This window comes from Panthera onca, chromosome D4, assembly GCF_046562875.1.
Source record: "Panthera onca isolate mPanOnc1 chromosome D4, mPanOnc1 haplotype 2, whole genome shotgun sequence".
In the NCBI taxonomy this organism is placed as follows: domain Eukaryota; kingdom Metazoa; phylum Chordata; class Mammalia; order Carnivora; family Felidae; genus Panthera; species Panthera onca.
In genome coordinates, this window is record NC_138351.1 from 1060618 (window position 1) to 1074827 (window position 14210).

Sequence of the window (14210 nt, forward strand, 5' to 3'; positions counted from 1 at the left end):
AGTTTATTAGTAGTCCATTATATCTTTAAATATACATATACATATATTTGTTTTTATTTGTTTATAATCTTTACATAATATCATTAGCTCTGGTTATGAAAGTGTATGCACACTGCCACCTCTCTTCCAGGTAATTAAAATAATCTTTTTATAGGTGGTATTTTGCGATGATTTCTGTGTCTGGAGTCTTCTCGGTCACATTCTCTGTGATATTTGCTTATGTAGCTGATGTCACTCAGGAACACGAGCGAAGTACTGCTTATGGATGGGTAAGATTATAGTTTATGTATTGTAACCAGAGAAGTATTTATAATTAAATTGTGTTAAAGTATTAAAGTGTTAAGTATTAAAAAAAATTTGTAAATACTGACTTACATAAAATGTACAGCAGTTAAAATAAAAAAGATTTATGAAGTTTAAAAAAAAAATTTTTTTAATGTTTTTATTTATTTTTGAGACAGAGAGAGACAGATCATGAGCGGGGGAAGGGCAGAGAGGGAGGGAGACACAGAATCCAAAGCAGGCTCCAGGCTCTAAGCTGTCAGCACAGAGCCTGACGCGGGGCTCGAACTCATGGACTGTGAGATCATGACCTGAGCTGAAGTCAGATGCTTAACCCACTGAGCCACCCAGGCACTGCTATGGAAATTGATGAAGTTTAAAGTAGCCAGATGGAAATTGCTAATAATGTATAATAATGTATAGGGTTGGAAGTTTGTCAGGAATGTGAGTTGTTGACTGCAAAATATTTTAAAAAGTTGATTTGTTTCTTGTTGGCTTATGTCTTGAGGAACCATAAACAGTAAACTGGTGCTGAGATAAGTCCCCATGCACCTAATTCACAGTTAGGGAGATGTTGTGCCTCAACCATGTTAATCCACTGTTACTATATTTATTGCTGCTTGCATGTCTCAGGCACTTACTTGGGATATGGTACTGTGTAATTGTGGAGTGCTTAATGAAAGTTACAGATCTCTTCTTGGTAAGTGTTAGATAATTTCTGATTTTCCGAAGTGTGATGATGGCATTGCAGTTCCGTAGGGAAGAAAGACTTGTAGAAGATGGAGGCTAAAGCCCTTTAGCTCAGTGTCTTGACTACTCATGTGGCTCAGGGGAAAAGATGTCATGTGAGCATGTGTGGGCGTGTGTCCAATGTGTGAACTTGCTGAGGTATGTGCGTGCTGTTGCAGGGGGATAATTACCCCTTCTTCTAGGTTCTTTGGCCTAATGATTAAACTGACACAGAGTAATAGGAGGGAAACACTTAATTTTGTACAGAGCTCCAAAGACACGAGAGACTGGGACGCAGTTGAGACTTATATGCCATCCTGAGCTAAGGAAAAGAGGGTAGGGGTCTTGGGCTTTGGAGGGGAGGAAGACAGTTCACAGGAAGATGGGAAGAACAAATGTTTGGTAAGTAAATGTGTGCCATGCCATGCAGATAAGTCTTTCTGATATAAAAAGTTATTTCTGGCATAGCTCTCTTCCTGATATAGGCCCCTGTCTGAATTCTTTCAGGCATTAAAAGAAAGGCAAAAAAGCTTTCCCTGAGCCTGCTGGGTCTTAATTGCCTACAGTTCAAAACAGTCCACATGCAAAGTGGTGTAGTTGGGGTGGTGCATTCTCCACTTGTTCTCTCAAGTTCCCTCTGTTTGAAATGTTTACATTGAGAAAAGGTGGATAAAAGAGGAGTGATCTAGCTGTTGAACACGTTGGAGGAGGACTGAATGCCGGAAACCCACATTATCTCTCTCCTTTCCCAAGTCTTGCTCACCCTTTCAAATCTCACTTCCTGGAGGCGCCTGCATGGGTCAGTCAGTTGAGTGACCAACTTTGGCTCAGGTCATGATCTCTCAGTTCATGAGTTTAAGCCCTAACAGCTCTGTGCCCACTTCAGATACTCTGTCCCTGCCCCCCTCCCCGCCCCTACCCTACTTGCACTCTCTTACGTTTTACTTTTTGCATATTTTAAGAAACTAAACCTCACTAATACCTATTTCAGTGTACCATTTAGGGAGGAAAAATTATAGGTGGAGAACAGTAGAGGAATTGGTGGGAGGATAGAATCCTGGGCACTGAGGGCCCTAACTGAATTGGGCTGTGTTAGAAGGACAGGTGGAGCTACCTCTCTGTGTCTGAGAGCATCCACCCTGTTTTCCCATTTGAGTCCACTGGGAGGCTTTCAGCTCTTCAGATACATAGACTCATAAGTCTTAAGCTTGTTTCCTAAACTCTGTTTTGAAAGCTTAAAGATTGTCATTAAGATTTCTGCCTTTGTTAGGGGTGCCTGGGTAGCTCAGCTGGTTGAATGTACGGCTCCTGATTTCATCTCAGGTCTTGATCTCACAGTTCATGGGATCAAGCCCCATGTTGGGCTCTGTGCTGAGAGTGTAGGCCTGCTTGGGATTCTCTCTTTCCCTCTCTCTCTGCTCCTCCTCTGCATTCTCTCTCTGTCTCTCCCCTCTCCCCGCCCCCCCCTCAAAATAAGTAAACAAAAAAAGATTTCTGCCTTTGCTAATTTCAGGTTTTCTCTATGGCAGTTTACAAATATTTAAATTGTAGAAATACCAGAAAATAGAGCACCTCTTTCTCAGAGCAGTGTAGGGGGCAGCACATGGATGAGAAAGATGAATTTAAAAGTTCAACATAGAGGCATGTGGGTGGCTCAGTGCCCTTGATTTCCAGGGCTTGATTTCGGCATCCAGCTCTTGATTTTGGCTCAGGTCATGATCTGGGCTCAGGTCATGATCTCATAGTTGTGAGATTAAGCCCTGTGTTGGGCTCTGCGCTGGGCCTGGAGACTCTCTCTCTCTCTGCCCCCTGCCTGCTCGTGAGTACTCTCTCTCCAAAAAAAGTTTACCATGATTTGGAATGCACCATTTTATTAATGAGCATTAATTTCATTATATCCGAAGTAGCACTGAGTCCTTTCCAAAGTATTTTGAGGGGAGCTTAGTAGAATGCCGTCATTTAAATTGTTGTTCTAGAATAATAATAATTTAAGTCCATTGTTCGCAATGACGAAATCTTGAGTTATTGAACAATGCTTATTTTAGAAAATGTCCATTTGGGATGCCTGGGTGGCTCAGTTGATTTAAGCATCCAACTCTTGATTTTGGCTCAGGTCATGATCTATCTCATGGTTCATGAGTTCATGCCCCTTTTCGGGTGTGCACTGACAGCACAGGACCTGCTTGGGATTCTGCCTCCCTCTCTCTCTGCCCCTACTCTGCTCACTCACTCTCTCTCTCTCAAAATAAACTTGAAAAGAAAAGAAAATGTCCATGTGGCTAGAAGACGGTTATGATGGTAGATAAATGTCATTTTGACAAATAAATAAATTCTTGTTTTCTTCTTTAAACTCAAGTTATCGTTAGATTCTTTAGACTTGGAATGCTGTGGAATTATAAAAAGCAGTTTCAGCTGAAATTTAGCAGATGTAAATCTGACTCTCTATTTTAGTGGGAAAGATGAATTTTAGAGATTGGAAAATGCCTTCTAGTTCTTGCTCATCATATGAACTTAAGACAGCTATTTAACCTTTCTATTGCTGTTTATTTATTTGTACATTGAGTAGAGTGTCTTCTTGGTTTAGGTACAAAAATGCGGTAGAGGATTAAGATAATGAAAAACTTATGAATAAATGACTTTACTGACCCATTTTGTGCAGATAAGAGGTTGTTAGCCCGAGAACCCCACAGCAGTGCTGCCGTAGCTATTTGCATGTCATTGTAGTTTATAATGTAGTTACGTGTTTGCCTTGATCTTCTCAAATAATATGGAAAAACCTGAAGGGCAGGAACTCTGTCTTCTTAGTCACCTGGTACATAGCAGGTAATTAAATAAACACTGAACCAAGATTCCTGTTCCCCAAATTGGAATTCTCTACACCTCCTTTTTTCCCCCAGAAAGTTTTTATTGGACTTGCTTTAAGTGTCTTTAGTGTAATATTAATTTCAGATATATTGTATTTTTACATTTATTTGGAAGGGTATTGGGTGAAAGAAAAATGTCTTTGGCTAACCAGGAGTCATAATTTTAATAATAGATAATGATTTCAGTGGTTTCTATTAAAATCTAGTAGAAATTTAAATAACCAATTTATATTTTTGGCACTCAATCTGGTTATAATTTGGAGACTGCCCATTTAAGCTTCTGCACATGCAGATTACATTCCAAAGTAAAGGAAGCTGTGTGCAGAGATTCCACATGGATTCAGGTTGCAAGTGTGACAGTTGGCTTTGTGGTCTCTGGTATTGGATGCAGGTTGGGAGTAACACAAATCAACAGCCCAGGGATCTCTAGTTAAAAAGCTTTGATGTTCTTACAGCTTTTTCTCTAAGAATATCAGGGTTTTTTTCCTTCTCCGTGGTAATGAAATGGTCCCCAAATAATAAAATGGTGAATGTTTTTATTTATTTTATTTTATTTTTTTAATGTTTGTTTATTTTTGAGAGAGAGAGACCGAGACAGAGAGACAGAACACGAGTGGGGGAGGAGCAGAGAGAGGGAGACACAGAATCTGAAACAGGCTCTGGGCTCCGAGCTGTCAGCACAGAGCCCGACGCGGGGCTTGAACTCACAAACCTTGAGATCATGACTTGAGCCGAAGCCAGACGGTCAACCGACTGAGCCATCCCGGCACCCCAAACAGTCAGTGTTTTTAGAATATGAAGTCAACACAGTCCCAGAGTAATTTGTAAGTTTTGTGATCAGCCCTGCAGAAATTTCTGTCATGCTTTTCTCCCCAAATCCCTGTTGCCCAATTAAAGAAGACTAAAGTGTATGTTGGTGGGTTTTTTTAATTTTACTTTTTATTTATTTTGAGAGAGAGCAAGCGTGCGCGAGCAAGGAAGGGGCAGAGAGAGAGGGAGAGAATCCCAAGCAGGCTCTACGCTGTCAGCACGGAGTCCAACCTCACAAGCAGTGAAATCATGACCTGAGCCAAAATCAAGAGTCTGAGCCACCCAGGTGCACCCTAAAGTGTGTGTGTTTTATTTATGGGGAAGGTTTTCTCAATTTTTGTTTCTAATACCATTATTTTTTATTCTTGTAGCTTTCTAGGATATCTCGTTAGTTCATAGTTTATGAACAAGTACTTAAAATGAAATGACTCTTCCATTGTCAAAATGTATGTACAACACATCCCTTTTGTTTTGTTTAAAGCCGGGGAAGGACAGTCATGGTCCGTCCCTTTGGGACTCCACATGAGAACCAGAATTAGGTGTGCACCTGCAGCAGATGGGACTAAGTGAGAGTGTGCCTTCTGTGTGTGTTTGTGATAGTGGCCAGGACCGTGGATGAGAGTGTGCTTTTCCACAGGTGTCAGCCACCTTTGCAGCAAGTCTGGTGAGCAGCCCGGCCATTGGAGCATACCTTTCAGCCAGTTACGGAGACAGCCTTGTTGTGCTGGTGGCCACAGTCGTGGCTGTTCTGGACATCTGCTTCATCTTATTGGCTGTTCCAGAATCTTTGTCAGAGAAAATGAGGCCGCTTTCCTGGGGAGCTAAGATTTCTTGGAAACAAGCAGACCCTTTTGCGGTAATAAAAACATGAAAATATTGAATATTTCTGCAGCTTAGTGCATCCCATCAGTTGTTGATCCCTTTCTTTCTCCAGGAAAAATAGAAAAAAAAAATTGCATATAAGGGACTGTAGTTGTCTATACGATTATAGATTATAATCCTATAATATAATCAAGGATTATATAGAGTTTATGTTTAAGTCACGCATGTGGTATCATGAGGGAAGAGAGAAGAAAAAATGTTCAGTTAATGCCTGATGAGGGTTTGGGAAGGAAGTTTTTTTTTTTCTTATTGCATGGTGGTTTTCACTTTTTTTTTTTTTTTTTTTTTTTTTTTTTAACAAAATGAAGGTGGCCATTCGAAGTGGTTGTGTTCATTCACTTAAATTCAGAAAAGGTGAATGGATTTGGCCTGACTGTAGTAGCTATTTTCTCAGTTGTTAATGTACATCCACTTTGACCAGAGGCTCTGGACTTGTATTTTGTGGACTGAATGGGTTCTTTACTTTTAAAAAGCTTTTACCATTTTTAATTTTTTTGGAAGGATCCCATTAACAACTAGAAAAAGTACTGAGACAAAGAATCTTACCTCTCCCCTTCTCCCTCCCTTGTCTGACATAACATTGTTCTTGAAGAAAAATATATGTGGAAAAAAATAACCAGAGATTTGATTGCTGATTTTAATCACCCAAGTGTACTTGTGAGGAAATAATGTGTATAAGAAAAATAACTCGTGAGAAATTCTTTTCTAAAAAGCCTCCATGACCTAGAGCCCCTGGTCATTTTGTGTGTGCCCTAATGTCAGACATGGAGAAAGAGGTGCTTAGAGAAGGAAACCAGGTATGGACCTGGGAGCCAGTCACGCCTCCTACTTTCTTGTCATGTAGTGACCAGGTTACACACGGAAATTCATCTGTGAAGCACGACTACTACCGTGTATTCTTTCCAGGCTAGTGTGGGAGTTTTGGTGAGTATATAAGTTAACTCACCTAGTGTCTGGTGTGCAGCAAGGTCTCCATAGACAGAAGCACTTTATAGTCCTCAGCTCACCTTTTGGTCTTCTCAACAATTCTGTGTAAAAAAGGAAGATTCAAATTTTTGTAAGAAGATTGAAAAAGCTGCTACTGGTCAGAGAATCTTGTCACTGACCCCATGACTAGAACATACTTATTTGGCTTCCAGTTTTACAGGCCAATTGAATATTAACATTTTAAAGAATATAGTAAATTTACATATAATAAAAACCCTGAAGTGTTTATAAAGGGGTTATATTATGAATGAAAGAGATGAGATTTTCTTAAAAGGTTCTGGAGCAGTATTTTTTCAGGATCTATTCACAGGGTGTGTGAACTAGTATGGTTAACAAAGATGAGCAAGTGTTTGTTTTTTGTTTTGTTTTTTAAGCTGTAAAACTGTAAACATAAAATTATGAAATTAGGACTTACAGCCATAGAGTTAATATTTACTTGTTTTTCTAATCTGTTCAACTTTTATAATTCACCCAAATAGATCAAAACAATGAAACCAGTATCCCAGAATATCAGTGATTCAGTCAGTGTCTCCTACTTTTTATGTGTTTCTCTTTCTGCTTATTCCTAGTCACTGAAGAAAGTTGGAAAAGATTCTACTGTCTTACTAATTTGCATCACCGTGTTTCTTTCATACCTTCCTGAAGCTGGACAGTATTCAAGTTTTTTTCTCTATCTCAGACAGGTGGGTAATGGGTGCCTAGTAGCTTTAGAACATGAAGAAATCAAAGATTAGGATTTGTCTAAAGGTATTTTGAGGAAAACCGTATAGCGGAAAAAATGTGTGGACCTGCTTCTAGCTATAGTTTAAGTGTAGGTGCTGACGTATAAGTAGCAATCAGAGGAACCTTTAATACAATGATATTTTCAAATACTATAAAATGTAGACTGTGAGAAAAATTTCCTTGAGAGCATAAACAGAATGTATCATTTAAATTTCACAAAGAGAGGTCAAGTTGATTTGATGTGAACTGACCTGGGACATCTTCAGAAGGCCATAGCTCAACACTGCTGTGGACTTCAAGGGGGCTTGCAAACAGTCATCTAAATAATCTCTCCCTTAACCTTTTTTCTCTTTAAAAATGTATACTTTACCTTGTTCCCCCCAAAAAGGCGGTTAGCTTAAGGCAATTTAAAACCAAGTTCCCTTTCCAACTGTTGTTGTTTCTCTGGGATTGCGGAGACGCATGTTGCCTTCCATGGCAATCCTGCCCCAGTCTTTTACCGATTTCACTGGAAGTCCTTCTATGGTTTATTCCATGTGGCAGAGCCGGTCTCCTCCTAAGATAAATTCCTCTCTGTCGGGAGATTTTTTTTTTTTTTTTTTTTTTTTTAATTTATTTTTGGGACAGAGAGAGACAGAGCATGAACGGGGGAGGGGCAGAGAGAGAGGGAGACACAGAATCGGAAACAGGCTCCAAGCCATCAGCCCAGAGCCTGACGCGGGGCTCGAACTCACGGACCGCGAGATCGTGACCTGGCTGAAGTCGGACGCTTAACCGACTGCGCCACCCAGGCGCCCGTTGGGAGATATTTTTAATTGAAACTTGTTAAACTTGCCATTCTTTTAGTTTTCCTGAGAGTATGAGACTAATATTTTATATGGTGGTATATAAGTAAAACTGTTTTTGTAAACAGTTCTATTTCAGTTTTATTCATTTTTGTGAGCAGATGCTGGAGATTTAGAGGGAAGACCAATGAGGTAACATATTTAATGTAGAAAATCGTATGTGCTTTTGTAATTAAATTATGCATTAAATTAAAGGTACATTCAATGTAGGAAAAATGGGAAAGCTTAAGGAAGTGAAAAATCATCTTCCTTCAGAATAAGCAACTGTGGATATTTTCTTTTCTACCCTTTTTTCCTGCACATATGCTTATGTCACTACCACCAACACTTAATGGTAAATCAGGATCATTTTACGTTATTTTGTATTTGTGCTCACTTTTAAGAGCAGTTCACACACACACACACACACACACACACACACACACACATGTTCAAACTGCATTTGGTGTTTGTACATCTGATAAGGAATTTATAGCCAGTATAAGTTTTTAACTCAAAAATGAAAAGACCACCCAACTGAAAAAAATTCAAAAAAGACTGAATTGATACTTGCCCAAGGAAGATACACAAATGACCAATAAGCACATGAGAAGATACTGAACATTAGCCATCGAGGAAATGCAAATCAAAATGAGATACCACTTCGTACCTGCTAAGATGGCTGTAAGCAAAAGACAAGGGTGTGAAGAAATGGAAACTCTGACATGACTGGTGGGAATGTGAAATGGGATAGGCAGTTTCTCAAGGTGTTCAGCATAGGGTTCCCACAAATCTATTCCTACAACACACATCTACATAGAAACCTTTACAGAAATTTTTGATAATAGCCAAAAAGTAGAAACAACCCAGATGTTCATCAGCTCATGAAGTGGATCAACAAATGTGGCAAATCCGTACAATGGGATGTTAACATTTGGCAAGAAAAAGCAGTGAAGGGCTAAGTCTTCAGTGGGGATGAACTGTGGAACATGGTGCCAAGTGAAAGAAACTGCAACCATAGATTGTTTGATTGGATTTATGTGAGATGCTCAGAATAAATAGACCCAGAGACAGAAGTATTATCACTGGCTGGATGGAGGGATGGGCCAGGGCAGTGGGACTCCTGATGTGGTACCATGTTTCTTTGAGGAGTGAGGACATCATCTGCAGTTGTGTTGGTGGTTGCCCAACTCTGTGAATGTACTAAACTCATTACATATCTAATGGGTGAATTATAGGATATTTCAACTTTATCTCAATAAAGCTGTTTTAAGTATAGATATGTTTATGTTTACAAATATAGGCTGAGAAATAGTCCCTAAATCTCTATTTTCAGGTTCCAATTTTTTTTTAATTGCATTTGATTGGCAAGTGATAGGCTGTTGTTCGTCAGCAGCCCTGATTTGGGAACCTGAGATTCTAGCTCTTTTATCAGCTAGTTGTGTGACTGGAAGCAAGACAATCATTTATTAAATGAATGGAATGTATAATAGTTTTTAAGTCCTTTTCCCGATTTTTATAGGGTTTCAATAGAGGGCAAAAATATTTAACTTTTTTAAAACTTGATATTTAAAACTTGAAGTGGCCTTTCAGAGCTTCAGTTGAGGTTAAGAGGCTTAGAAATCCTTGCCAGCTCACTTTGGCTGCTCCTGGAATCACCATGGAAGTTTTTTAAACATGCCTGTGGCTGGGCCCAGAGAGTCTGATTTAATTGGTCTCCCGTGGGTTACAGCATTTCATTGCTCCCCCCTTCCCTGTTGCCCCGATGATTTCAGTGTACAGCCAAAGTTGAGAGCCGCCAACTTTGGTAATGAGCAAATTCTCTGCTGGCAGCACCAAAGTCAAACCATTTTCCTCATGTTCTCTCTAGTGTTTGGTGATACTATGTTTGTCTCTTAGTGGGTTGGAGATGGGGATTATTTTTATAATGTCTCTATTACAAAAGTGTTTTCTTTCATTTCCACAGGTCATAGGTTTTGGATCTGTTAAGATTGCAGCATTCATAGCTATGGTAGGAATTCTGTCTATTGTGGCTCAGGTAAGTGACATTTTACCCGTTTTTGTTTTCTTTTTTTACATTTTAATTCTGAAATAACTAGATTTACAGGAAACTGCAAAGAAATGTTCGTTGAGATCCCCTGCACAATAAGTCTGTACCCCCTCCTCCCCATCCATGGTAACATCTTGTATATCTATGGTACAGTATCAGACCCAGTAAACAGACATGGATAGTCTACAGAACCATTCTACTTTTAATAGAATGTTGAGGTTGTGATTTAGGAAGTTAAGACAACTTTTCAGTACTTGTTAGGATACTTGTTACTCTACTGGGTCAATTCAGCAGATAAAAATTTGCTTTATAACCACTAACAACAGTCTAACTCCAGATACTGCAAAATAATCAGGAGAATGTTTCAGTATTTTAATGTTGAAAATTTAGCAGAAGTGGAAAACAGAAATGAAAATCAGTAACTGTTGCAAACCCTGCTATAATCCCCAGGACTGAAGAGATGTGGTAAATCAGTGCATTAGAATATATATAATGAGTAAAGAGCATTAAACATTCCCTATGTATTATAAATGTAGGACCACAAAAGGCAAGTCATGTGACCTTTAACTCACTGACATGCCTGGGTGAATTCAGATACCACATGGAACTGCCTAGAAGCCAATTCCCTAAGATGGCTTCATGCTGCTTTATATAGTAGAGTGCCAAGCAGAGCCCTCTTCTGGGAGAATTCTCTCAGGGAGAAACCAGAAGACTATGGAACTGTTTTGCCTGCACATTAGAATTGACAGGGCTCAAAGGAAGGCATCAAGGCAAAAGCCTTTTATTTCTCCTTACTGAACTGTATCAGTGAATGTAAATTATGTTGAGCTTTCAAGTTGCTTGTGGTTTTGGTTTGTTTTTATAGTAACTGGTTAGTTGATTACCCAGACTCCTCTTTTATTCTCTTTACAGACTATCTGAGCTACTTTTGTGAGGTTTGGTTTTGTTTTGTTTTTTAGCAGCAGAGTATAGATTTGTTAAAATCCAATTTATATCAATCCAACTTTGTGACACTGTTAAACCTCCAGCAAAATCCCACATATTCTGTAAATGTTCAGCAGGGGGTTGCTGTTCGCTGGTGGTTAAGAGTCTGAGCCATGTCCTTCTCAATCATGATAATTAACCAGCTATGATGACCTTTTGGGTAATGCTAGCAAAGCATTAGATGAACAGGCTTTGTGGAAGGAGGTTGAAGGCCCTGAGCCCCAGGTCTCAGACCAGGCTATGTGCCAGTAGAGGTCCCTGGCCATCATTAATGGGCTTCCCTCACAGAGCCTGCATCAAATCTATGTGGTCACATGGTTTCTCAAGATTATCTCCTTTGTTTACAGACAGTCTTTCTTACCATCTTGATGAGATCGTTGGGGAATAAGAATACTGTCCTCCTTGGCTTGGGCTTCCAGATGTTCCAGTTAGCCTGGTATGGTTTTGGATCTCAGGCCTGGTAAGCCTCTCCTTTGGATTCTCATAAACTAACAGACAAAAGCACCCTTGACAGGAACTTGAGTTGGTGAGTGTGAGGTGAAGGAAGCAAGGGTTACTTGGGAGTTTGGTATATTCAGCATTTCAAAATCTGTCTTTAGACCTAATTTAGGGAATGATGGATCTGGATAATCTAAGATTGTTCAGATTACCTTTACCTCAGCGGTGAAGTTTTTATTTAATCCAATATGTGTGTGTCTCCTCTTCCAACCCCTCCAATTAGGTCTACTTTTATACACACTTGTCAATTTTTAATGACATCACACAGTCCAGAGCAACACAAGAAGACAAGAAAAAATGGTTGTGACAGGGTTCACTGCCATAATTAGCTGAGTGACTTTGGGTAATGATTTAACCTTTGTAAGAAAGTATCTGAATTAGATGAACACTAAGATCCCCTCCAAAATCATGTGTGCCCTAAGGTAGTTATTACTGCTAGCATATTAGAGTCCCACAAACAGGAAGGTCAAAATAAGCCCTGAAGAACAAGAAGATACATGTGCCTGGTCACCAAATACCCAAGTTTCTAGCTCCATTTTAAATACTAGAATTGATCCTCATTTTTCGCATGTAAATGGATGACATAACTTAGAGGAACTAGAAATGTGGTCATTGGTTCAGTGGTTGATTCTTCTTGTTTTTTAAGATTTCAGTCTTGTGAACTTTGGTTCAGTAGCTGATTCAGTCCGACTCGTGGTATGTTTAAAGGATTTTGTTGAAATGCAGGGTTTTTTTTCTTTTCAATAAGGATGTGCATGTTCAGCCCCAAGGAAGTCTGGCCAGGCAGATTTTCGGCCATTAGGGCTGCGTGTTGCTCACACTCCTACTAAATACTGACGTGCACTTACGTTCCTTTCATGGTGATCCTGAACATCAGGTCTCTGTTGTTGCCACTGGTGGCACATGACACTTCCTTGTGGGGTGGCAAACTGAGCAGTTTAAGGGCAGTGTAAAGGTGAGAAGTACAGAGAGAAAAGTGGAAAATCAGTGAAGAAGATGTGTTTATAGAAACAAGAAATCCTTGAAACTTCACTAAGCTTATTACATCTAAAGTTGGTACTGGGAAAACAAGCAGGAAGTACAGATTTCCAAAGAGGTAAAATAAAATAAACATTTTTAAAGAGGGGAAAAATAAATACAACAGGAGAAAACAGAAAGCACTTTGTGATCTTGCCAGATTGTACTCTGAACAGCAAGCTGCTTGGGGCTGGCCTGCCGCCTCACTGCAGCCTGTCTTGTCATTGCAGGATGATGTGGGCAGCAGGGACGGTGGCCGCCATGTCCAGCATCACATTTCCTGCAGTCAGTGCCCTTGTCTCTCGGAACGCAGAGTCAGATCAGCAAGGTGAGGTCACTGTCCCCTCGCTGTTTTCCTCTTTCAGCTAAGATAAACCTGGAGTAGGGGAGGCTCATGGAGCACGTGACAGCCATGTGGTCCTTTCTCAGCAACCATGCCTTTCTGTTTTACTTCCTGCGTTGATCTTACAGTCTTTAAATCTGGACTAAGCAGTTAGAACTGTTCATTTTCTCTTTTCGGTTTTGACTCCTTTTTTGTGTTACCGTAAGAATTACCTAGACTATATAATCCTTTTAACAGATGTATGTCGAATAATGAATGATGAACTGGTTAGCAAAGCAGTGAGCTCTTTATTTATAATCACTGTAATCACTTAAATTTCTTTAGTTTGGAATCAAAGGCCATTAGCTTAATTTAGGAAGTGATTCTTTGAGAGGATAAAAGATAAATATGTGTAGTTAAATGCACAGTGAGAAACAAAATGAAGACAACCATGTGGAGAATAGCACTCTGCATCTAGACTCTTTTTTATTTATTTTTGAGAGAGAGTGCACACAAGCATGAGCAGGGGAGGGGCAGAGAGAGAATCCCAAGCAGACTCCACACTGTCAGCACAGAACCCAACGCAAGGCTCAAACCCACAAACCATGAGATTATGACCTGAGCTGAAGTCGAGAGTTGGATGCTTAACCGACTGAGCCATGTAGGCACCCCTACATCTAGACTCTTACTTCATCCTTCTTGTGCTTCTGGCTTCTCTCTCAGGCAGTTCCTTTTCTTCTCTCTTAATGGCTTACTATATTGTCAGGAAGTACTGAATTTTAGAAAGAAAATTTTTTTAATGTGTTAGAGCCTTTTAAAAAGTTTTAATAAAAAACTAGGTTGGAAAATATTGTTTATTCATTGCACCTAGTTTTCCACATCAGAAATTAACCATCTTATTCACCAGTTTTAAGGTGTCATTTGAGGGGCACCTGGGTGGCTCAGTTGGTTAAGTGTCTGACTTCGGCTCAGGTCATAATCTCACAGTTTGCAAGTTTGAGCCCTGTGTCAGGCTCTGTGCTAACAGCTCGGAGCCTGGAGCCCACTTCAGATTCCGTGTGTCTCTCTCTGCCCCTTCCTCGCTCACACTCTGTCTCTTGTTTCTTTCTCAAAAATTAAACATTAAAAACAAAAATTTAAAGTGTCACTTGAACACCACAAATGCCATGTGTCACAGTGACTGTGGGAGTTCACTGGTCCATGTGTCCTTGGGAGGAATTGTTTCTGAAGATGTGAGC

General features: G+C 39.8%; 1 protein-coding gene and 1 long non-coding RNA gene across 4 annotated transcripts in view; one reads left to right on the forward strand and one right to left on the reverse strand.

Annotated features, from left to right (window-relative positions):
* Positions 1 to 14210, forward strand: part of SLC71A2 (solute carrier family 71 member 2) — a 73279-nt gene that overhangs the window by 55738 nt on the left and 3331 nt on the right. For both annotated transcript variants that reach the window (XM_078436130.2, XM_078436129.2), the window contains 6 exons: positions 155 to 269; positions 5323 to 5541; positions 7124 to 7237; positions 10068 to 10139; positions 11483 to 11595; positions 12881 to 12978. In XM_078436130.2, coding sequence (XP_078292256.2) covers positions 155 to 269; positions 5323 to 5541; positions 7124 to 7237; positions 10068 to 10139; positions 11483 to 11595; positions 12881 to 12978 — 731 coding nt within the window. The remainder of the gene's footprint in view (positions 1 to 154; positions 270 to 5322; positions 5542 to 7123; positions 7238 to 10067; positions 10140 to 11482; positions 11596 to 12880; positions 12979 to 14210) is intronic.
* The window catches only part of LOC144614013 (uncharacterized), a 64788-nt gene that overhangs the window by 3331 nt on the left and 47247 nt on the right, over positions 1 to 14210 (reverse strand). Inside the window, exon 2 of one of the 2 annotated variants that reach the window (XR_013551553.2) lies at positions 6514 to 6595. This is a non-coding gene — a long non-coding RNA (uncharacterized LOC144614013). Of the gene's footprint in view, positions 1 to 6219; positions 6596 to 14210 lie in introns of those variants that run through there. The other variant, XR_014135914.1, reaches the window with a different exon arrangement.